At 53.3% G+C, this 9821-nt stretch overlaps 1 protein-coding gene across 1 annotated transcript in view; it reads left to right on the top strand.

Annotated features, from left to right (window-relative positions):
* The first annotated feature begins 9515 nt into the window (after positions 1-9515).
* The window catches only part of RAD54L (RAD54-like (S. cerevisiae)), a 75869-nt gene continuing 75563 nt past the window's right edge, over positions 9516-9821 (top strand). Inside the window, exons 1-2 of the mRNA XM_010006690.1 lie at positions 9516-9541; positions 9643-9802. Of these exons, the coding sequence (XP_010004992.1) occupies positions 9516-9541; positions 9643-9802 (186 nt within the window). The remainder of the gene's footprint in view (positions 9542-9642; positions 9803-9821) is intronic.

Below are 9821 nucleotides of genomic sequence, written 5' to 3'. Positions count from 1 at the left end.
CCCCCCTGCCCCGCCCCGCCGGTCACCAGGCGGGTCACGTCTGCTGGGGCAGGTGGCAGGTCTCGCCGATGGCGATGACCACGTCCTGGGGCTGGTGGTCCTGGTGCGGCAGCGCCTCCGGCACCGCGCTCATCTCGTTGACACTGCTGCTGATGCAGTTGATGTCACTCTTGTTGCTGTTGTCATCTGGGTTGGGGCCGAAGATCCAGTCTGGAGGAGAGAAAAGCACAAAACCAGCCCCTGGTTACCTCCAGCTGTCCCCCACTACACCCTACCCCCCCCTCCACGTGTTCACCCCCCCAAGAGGGTTCCTTGCCCACCCCTGCCCCTCCAGCCACCTCCACTCCCCTGGTACTGGGGTCTCTGCTCTCCCCAGCTCTGGGCTGGTTTTCAGGCTGCTGGTTTCTGAGAACCTTCCCTGCTTAGGCAAATGAATTCACCCTGCTAATCCCAAAAATGAAAATGAAGTTTCTCTGAAGCAAAGTGTGCATCTCAGCTTTCCAGCACAGGAAAGCAAAGGATTTCCTACAGCGCATTTTTGCTGTAGGAAATGGAGGGGAATAATTAATCACTGTGTGACATTCAAATGGGGCTGAAGGCACAGCTGGGGACATGGCTTATCCACCACAGGAGTGCACCACAGCCAGGGCTTCAAACCCTCCCCGGGCAGCTTCAGGGCTGCAGATCTGGCAAGTGACCAGAGCTGTAGGTCGTGGCTCTGAGCTGATCTGGCCACTCTCACCACCCTGAGGGTGCCCGATCCCCCCTCCAGAATACAGTGGTCACTGCTGGATGGTACTGTGACTGAGATGTCCCCTGCAGCATGAGGGGCTGCAGCTCAGTGCAGGCAGGTGCTGCCACTTCCCAGACGTGCATTAAAAAAACAAATGGCTGTTGGTGTGGTGAGGGGCCGTGCCCAGCCATGGGCAATGGGGAAACCAAAGCTGGGGAAACCCAGGTGAAGGGAGAGGAGCCCATGGGGCAGGCAGGACCTGGCAGCAGTGGGAAGTGGGCCAGCAGGACTCCTTTGCTTCAGCCCTGCTCCCACAATAAAGTGGAGATCTCCCACCACGCTGGGTGCAGGTGGTGTGTTCAGAGAGTGGAGAGGGCAGGAGAAAAACTGCCCAAGTCCCCTCAAGTACCATAGTGCTGGCAAGAACGATAGGGGAACTCAGCAAAAACATGGTCCAAAGGCTTTTGGGGAGCCCCAGCTCTGTCCCCAGCCCCAGCTAGGGCACTGAGCTTTCCTTGAATGGTCCACAGCTCCACCACAGCTTGGGCATCACAACCTTTCCCTGAGGAAATCAGCCAAGTTCAGGAGGCTCACGTAGATCTTTTTTCCTTTATAGCCTCTATTTTGCTTGGATTTAGACCAAAGCCAAGCACTGCACCCGCTGCTTACTGGCCTGACCTGACAGCCTGGGCTGGGTCCCTGCCTTTGGATCCCCCCTCCTGCCTCCAATCCCTCCCAGGCTTGTACCAGGCTCCTTGGTGTGAGGAGGCTCGAGAAGGCAGTAAGATCACCTCCTACAAATATTATTAAAGGTTTCTTCTTGTTCTCCTTTACATCAGAGATAAAACTCCAGTGGGAGCCAGGGCTGGTTTGGCAGAGAAAAAGGGGAACAACATGTAGAAAAAGAGGTGACAGGTCCCAAATATCCTGGGAGCCATCAGGTGAGGCACTGAGAAGCCAAGAACACAACTTTGCATGCCTGAACAAAGGGGATGTGGCATTTGGTGGCCAAGCCATGAACCCTTGGGGGAATTTGCAGGCAGCAGGGAAGCAAGAGCTGGGCACAGCACCATGACAAAGGCAGCAGCACAAAGGATGGATGTTTTGAGAGAGCCCTGGGGGTGCTCATTTCCATGAGAAAAGGGTGACAGTACATTGTCACCCAAGGGGACTTGGCCTCCCTGCCCAGGCGAAGGTGCCTTGGGTGAGGCTGCTGCAGTCTAATTCCTGGGTAACTGCAGGCTGGATTGTAGACACTAATCCGAAATGCTGCTTCCCTGGGAATTATTTCTGGAGCCTGCTGGATCTAATTATCTGGTAATCTGCAGGAAGATGTAATTAGGCTGTCATTAGAGGGTATTTACTGCGATGCCTTTATGATTTGACTGTGTAAGTAAGGAGTGAAGTAATTACACAATTACACGTTATTTGTGGCCATTTATGGCCTGTAACTTCAGCATGTTGCCATGTGCAGAAGAGGGGAGCGAGGCACCATGGAGCTGGCAGAGAGTCTCCTGCCAGCAGGACCTTGGAGAAACAACCATAAAAATGTCAGCACCCTTGTCTACCCCCACCAGCCACCACCAGCTGTCTCTGTCACAGCTGTGGATGCTCCTTCTCAGCTTCTCCCTCCAGCTCCTCCCCCACCTTGCTCAGCCTGTAGGTGAGAAATCAGGGTCCCCTGAGGTCCCCATTGGATGTCTGGGGAAGGGGGAATGGGAGGAGAGAGGGGACTTGCACATCTTTGGTCCTGTTGCAATCGAATCTTGTTCTGTTTTTCTGTTGTGGAAGGACTTTTGCAGGGGATGGGATGCACAACATCACATCAAGCACAGGAAGGGGTTAGAAACCTCGGACAACCCTGCTAGGAGTTGGGATCAGGTCATGGAGGGTGGTGAGCCAGTGGTAACCAACTGAAGGCACCTGAAGCCCTTAGCACCATGCCAGGTATTTCTCTCTCCGTCTCCTACATCTGGCAGGGGCTCTGCATGAGCAACAGAAAATGGACAGAGCTGCCAGTGAGAGGAAAATGAGATCCTCTTCTGGAGCAAAGTCCACGTCTAGGTTCGCCCACACTCCAGCAAAGTCAGGCTGAACCGGGGCACCCAGCAGAGCTGGGGCACCCAAGGGCAGAGCTGGGGAGAGCAGAGCTCCCACAGTGTGGTGCTGGGGCAGTGGCACCCCCAGATCGAGGACGGTCACACTTTGGAGGTAAGGAAAAGCATTCCTTGCCACTTCCCAGCCCCTGGAAGGAGCTCCTAATGCCTGCTGCAAAATCAGGGAATGCACAGAAACATGTACGAATGCCTCAGATAAAAGAGAGGGACAAAGTGACTTTCTCAGCCAGGCTCCGGGGGCAGCATCTGACCCAGAGACACACCTCTCCCCACCTGCCAGGTGCTGCTGAGGCTCAGAGTGCCTGCTGAGATCCTGCAGGGAGGAAGACAAGGTGGAAAGTGCTGAGATGGGGTGAGATGGATACGACTGTGATTGATCTGGAGCAGCAGGGGAGAGGAGATAAGACAGACTGGGCAAATCAAGAGCTGTGGAAAAGCACCACTCCCTAAATAGCAGAGTGATGTGACACAAAGTGCCTCTGCACGTCCTTTGTTCTCCCTGAGTCTTTGACAACAATGTTCGGGGCTGCCCAGATTTCACAGTGTGTTTTACCCTTCGGAGTTGGTCCTTGCTCAGAAACCCCTTACAATGCAGGCAGGGGAGCAGCCTCCTGCTGCCTGTGTGCAGAGGGGCACAGGGATGCTCTATGCCCAGTGTCATCCAGGTGGGGTGGCCAGGTCCCCTGCAGGTGACAGGGTGGGATGTCCACGAGGCACTTCAGCCACTGGAAAAACAGATGTCCCTGACAGACGAGTGGAGGGAGGTGGGAGAAAGGACTAACATTCAGATGCAACCCAGTGAGTGAGACATTCACTCCCTGCAGAGATGGAAACAAGCAACGGAAGGGGAAACACGTTAGATGAACACTCCAACTCATGCTCTAATTTATTTGCTTTAAACGGAGCTGGGTGTGAAAACAGCAGCTGAAAAAGCCCTTTTCCCAGCAGCTAGAGCAGAAGACCTATTTGTTTGAAATAGGTCCTGACCCAGTGATCACTTTGTACTCTGCAGCAAGGAATGACCAGCTCTGGCCACAGCATTCTGGAAGGACATGAGTTCAAGGGTATCCCTGTGTTTGACAGGATGCAGCAGTCACAGCTGGACATCAGCAAAACACCATATCTGTTGGATTTGCAGAACAGGCCCTGCTTATTCATTAGCAAAATCAGCAGATATCTCCCAAGTTTTCTATGCTGGAAAATCCCTGTCTGCCTCTGGCAATAGTAATTTACTGGCAAGAAATCCTCCTTTTCCCCCAGATTTACATCTTTCCAAATTAACTTGCTCTTGGAGCCTGTTCTTCCTCCCCTGTTGTGCAGAAATGTCTCAGGTTAGCCATCTGCCTGTTACTGCAGTACCTGGGAGTGGGAATTAACACAGTGAAAGCCATCCTATGGCAGCTGCAGTTAGACATCAGCACCCCTGAAACAGTGGCTGGGGAACCTCTAATGCACCCCCAGGCACTGAAAGGAAAACTGAGGCGGGGGGGGGTCAGAGGTGGGTTAGCACAGAGTAGGGGAAACAGAGGGGAACCTGACACTGTCTCTTCTTTTCCTTTACCTATATGAGGCAAACGAATCATTGTCAAAACAGAGCCCAAAATTAAGATGCAACTCCTCTCTAACAGGCCATGGGCTGAACTACCTGACGGGCCCTGCGGTTCTGTGTGGGAGCAATTAAAAGCAGATGCCAAGTCCCTGCAGGATCACCCAGCAGCTACTTTCAGCAATGCTACATTCATGCACAGTTTCTTTGTTCAAGGAGATGCTTTCCAAAAGAAGCCTGAAATGTGGCATGTGGAGATAAGGCTGAAAAATAAAAATACAGCTGGTGGGTCAAAAGGGCAAAGAGAAACTGACCCTACTCTGAGATAGTGGCTTAGGGTTTTGAGCAGACCCAAAGCCATCAACCAGCACAGTCCTGCTGGCATCAATGAGCATGCCCTGCCTTACCCCATCTGCCTTGGGCCCATTCCTGAAGGAGAAGCTTCTTCAAGGTCTCCTCCGGAGATCAGCAACTCAGAGGAGACATGGGCTGAACTGTGTGACACCAGCAAAGGTCACCCAGCAAAGCCTCAGCTCCCCCACAGACCAGCAGACCCTTCCTGTGTGGTTCCTGCCCAGGCAGCAAGATGCTTTCCTGGGGACCACATGCACCACACTCTCCAAGGCAACAGCTTCGTTTCCAGTAAAATGCCCCCCCTTATTTTTTCTCCTGTTTTTGTGTTTAAATAAGGTCAATATTCAGTGAACTGCTGGGGACAGAGGAGGGAAGGTGGGCTGAGTCCCAAGGATTGCAGTAATTAGGTGCTCTGTACATTGGTGGCAGGATTGTTGTTTGCCAAGCTGGCACTTGGCCGCAGCGCCGCCTCCGGCAGCTCTCCAGTGCTCCTGAGTTAAGCTGGTTTCCAAATGCTTCGACCCAATTTGTCTTAACTGGTGGCTGGATCTGATCCGTGCTCATGCAGGAGCCATCCCTCCACCTGGAGGGGCTTGCATCCATCCCCGAGCACTGATGCTCAGTGAGTTTTGGGAAAGTCGCTAACATGAGACTTTGTCAGCTCAGAGCAAGCAGGGAAGGGACCAGAGAGACATTAAGGGGTTTTGGACTTTCCTTGGACACGTGTCTCCAGGAAGAGCCAAATACAGGCTCTTTCAGAGCCCTTTTATCCATACCCAGGTGCTCTGGACAAATAAGGACAGCCAGGATCCCCATCCTTGCCAAGGGGAACTCTGACTTCCTCCTCTCCAATAGTGCATCTTTCCCTTTCCTCTGATGCAGCTGTCCATTTTCTCATCCTCCCCACCCCACCGAGCATCACAGCAGCATTTGTCTCCCCCCAGGGATGCCTGGACAAGCTCTAATTGAATTTTTAAGAAGTGGCTGTGTGAGGTGCTGATGTCTGAAATACCCATTCAGATTTTGCAGGGGAAGAGCTCAGCAGCATCCTTTGAGCCCCTCTGCCATCCCAAATCAAGCCCAGCGCCTGCTTCTCATGGTCCCTGGGAATGCACAGAGCTGGGTGATGCGTTGATTCCCCCAGCCATGTCCTGTAAGCTGTTATTGAGGAGCCTAAATCATCCCTGATGTGTCCAAATGACTGTTTAAAGTAGTGATTAACTATTCACACTTTAATCTCCTCAAAACAGACCCCAGCCCTTTGGCATCTTATTTCCATCTCTCTCTGTATCCTTCTAAATATGATTAGCACAGAACTGCTGATAGTGAAGGCTGGAGCTGCTGCTGAGTATATAAAACCAGGAATTGTGTTAAAGCAGCTGGTAGACCAGCTTCTTGTTTACTACCCCTTCATCCTCCTGTCCTGTCTCCAAAGTGTTTTTAGGCAAACTCATTCAAATGAAACCTTCTCTTTCAAGGCTGCTGCCTGGCAGTGTTAACAAACACAGACTCATCTTCTCTCCTCAGAGGACTGGATCATTTTAAGTGCATAAATGGTGTGAAAACGGGCCCGGAGAGCTACACAAGATGAGCTGGAGGCAGCCCTGGGCGCTGAGGGCAGTTTGGGAAGGGCTTCCTCCTCTCTGTGTAGATGGGGCAGAAGCTCATCTCTGGATTTCTCGTCCTGACTTGGAGAGATGTCACCTCCAGCCAGAGCAGGGAAGATGCTCTGCCCTTAGCAAGGGCATTCAGCTGGGAAAGGGCTTCCTCCAACGTGGCAGAAAGCGGGAACACCCCAGAGCCATCCTAGTGCCTGTCCAGCTTTAGAACATCCATGATGCTGTGAAGGGCTGTGAAAGTCTCTTTGCAAAGGGCTTTGCAAGGGAAAGGGCACCCTGCTGACCCTGTCCCATGCTGGGCAAAAGCAAAGGGTGGCCAAGATCACCCAGAATCATGGATACAGAGGTGGGAAGGGCAAGGCAGGAGCACGGGCACCTCCGACTGCGGCTTCAGCTGCTGTCCCTGCCTGGGGCAGGTACGACACTGATGTGGATTTTGGCCCTGGTTTGTGGGCCACTTAAGGGCTGGTTTCAGCACCCAAATTCATGGTTCCTCACATCAGGGACCCCAGCAATCATGTCAGGGGTGTAAGCTCCATGGCTGAACCAGCCCCTGCCTCAGAGGGGGTTATAACCTGCTCTGACCTGGTGCTTTGAGCATCTCAGGGCAGGAACATGTATATTTTTAGGTGCTGTCCCTGCTGCTTACCTTGCTTGGGAAGGCAAGGTTAGATGAGATGAGCAGCAGAGCCAGGAGACATTACAGCCCCAGCAAGCTGCTGATTAAGTGTTATATTTAACACTTTAAGGCAGCACCTGTTCCTTTCCAGCTGGGGTGAAGAAAGACTCCTCAGCAGCAGCTTCCTGCCATTATCCTGGCTGAGTCTCCTGTAAGACCCTGAGCATTACTCCCTGCCAGGGGTTTTGATCCTTCTCATCCCAAATACCTCCTTTCCAAATACCCATGTCCCAGATCTGTCAGCCCCTGCCTGATCAGGACCCCCTGCCCGAGGGACTTGGCTTGCCCTCACAGCAAGGCATGGATGTTGCCCTCCTGGCAGGCATCAGTCAGGGTTTTGGCTGACGTGCATCTCCTGTGTGCCAGGAGCAGGGAAATAAAAGAGAATAATGAATGGACATGTGAGTTTTGCTCCAGATGAGTGTGATCTTCCCCCCTGCAGGAGGGGTAGGCTTGGAGCAAGGGGTGTGCAAAATTATTTCATCCCCACTCCCCAGAGCATTCAGGAGAGGCGTGCACATCTGCAGGAGCCAGGGACTTAAATCTGTGGATCCTTCCTGCCCTGACTTCCAAGCTGGAAAACCACCACCAGCTGCCTGCAGCAGGGTCCTGTCCCCCCAAAAGGAGAAGGCAACCTGGCTGATGAGGTGTGGAGGCCAAAAGTACTGGGGATTCAGAAGGGAACTGGGCACGTTCGCACTCCCTGGCACCACCAGCCTTACAAATTACAGTGCAAACAGCAAAGGTCCCACCTAGGGCTTGCTCTGAGCAGCCAAGCACCTCTGTAATGAATGGACATGTGAGTTTTGCTCCAGATGAGTGTGATCTTCCCCCCTGCAGGAGGGGTAGGCTTGGAGCAAGGGGTGTGCAAAATTATTTCATCCCCACTCCCCAGAGCATTCAGGAGAGGCGTGCACATCTGCAGGAGCCAGGGACTTAAATCTGTGGATCCTTCCTGCCCTGACTTCCAAGCTGGAAAACCACCACCAGCTGCCTGCAGCAGGGTCCTGTCCCCCCAAAAGGAGAAGGCAACCTGGCTGATGAGGTGTGGAGGCCAAAAGTACTGGGGATTCAGAAGGGAACTGGGCACGTTCGCACTCCCTGGCACCACCAGCCTTACAAATTACAGTGCAAACAGCAAAGGTCCCACCTAGGGCTTGCTCTGAGCAGCCCTGCCCCTCTGCCTGCCCCTCTGCCTGCCCCTCTGCCTGCCCACAGCAGCGACAGTGTTTGAACTGTCATCCCCAATGACACGGGACCTTCCTTCATCAGCAACAGGGTGAAACAAAAGGGCCAGGGAGCCAGTTCCCAGAAAAATGCACACTCTTTGGGCTGTCACTTACAGATTTTCTGCAGCAGCCTAAGAGGCTGTGATGGTTGTGCCGGGTGCCGGGCAAGGGAGGCAGAGCGCTGACCCGAGTTTCCTAGGAGTTTGTGGATTCACTGGTGTCTCATAAGATATTAAGCTTTTATTTCACAGTGCACTAGTGGGTCATTATCCTGTGCTCAGGTATCTGTTGCCATGCAACTTTTCATTTTGGAGACAGGCTCAGCTGAAACTGGCCGACGGGTTTTGCGATTGCTCTGCAGCACAGACGGGCACAGGTGCACACACCCACGGGCCTCATTTCCTCAGGAAAGGAGCTCAATCCCAGGATTTTCTCTGGCAAGCCGGTCAATACACAGCTCAGATTGAAGAGCCCAGCATGTCAGACGAGCTAACACCCTTGTAAATGTGAAAGGATCAAGGCTTTCACCCAAAGTCCACCTGAGCCAGAAGGAGAGGCCAGCCAGCACCCCCAGGCTCGGCACGAGCCCCTTCTGACCATGAACCCCCGATGCGTGACGCCCCCACTCACCTATGAAGTCGTGGAAAAGGTCCTTGATGAGATGCCCCACGATGGCATATGCCACTGCCACCACCACCAGGGCTGCCATGAGGAGGTAGAGGACAGCCTTGGGCAGAGGAATGGCATCTCGAGGAGGGGGTTTGTACTCCTTGTAGAGCTGGTCGTTGTCTGAGTACGAGTACTGGAACAAGTGGTCCAGGCCAGCCGTGAAGTTGCTGGAGTTCATGGACTGGCTGTTGGACAGGTAGTTGTCCTGCTCAGGGTCCTGGAGGACACTTACCATGGAGCTGGTGGTGGCTTCCACTTGCTGTACCAAGTTCAGAGTCTTGTTAACGCTGGGGAGGATCTGGGAGAGGAAAGTGCTCCAATCTTTGATGGCACTGATGTTGCAAATAATCATTATTGCAAAGAGGAAAGAGATCTCCAAGCCCAAGAGATTTAAAAGGGAGAGAAAGAGGTGAGAACTGCCGTGCTTACACCAAACCCTGTGCTGCAAGCCGGGCAGAGATCTTGCTGGGGTAGGAAGGATTATCGTCTGCAAATTCTTACACCATCCAGCAGGGATGCAGCTGTGGTGTGTCAGTCCTCACTCCTGGAAATACCCACAGCGAACCCCTATGGGCTTGAAGTTCCTTGGGAAAAAGTAGGTGCTGGAATGATTTTGCCCGATACCATTTTTGTTCCTCAGACGTCTCCCCCTGCTGCTGCTCCTGGCTGGAAGCTGGATCCTGTGGGTGTTTTCAGTCATCTGGAAAAGAAAGCTGAACTGCCGTTCTCCAGCTTCTTCGAACAGGTGACGGCCCTTGGAGAGACCGAAATCCCCCGGCCCCGGGCTGGGGAACAGCGGGCACAAGGCGCCCGGGGCCGCGACTCTTCCCGCCACGCGCTTGCAGAGGAGAAACGTGTATTCAAACCCCGCAAAG

Source organism: Chaetura pelagica, unplaced genomic scaffold, assembly GCF_000747805.2.
Source record: "Chaetura pelagica isolate M959 unplaced genomic scaffold, ChaPel_1.0 scaffold69, whole genome shotgun sequence".
NCBI classification, from domain to species: Eukaryota; Metazoa; Chordata; class Aves; order Apodiformes; family Apodidae; genus Chaetura; species Chaetura pelagica.
This window is presented reverse-complemented; position numbering and strand designations above follow the sequence as displayed.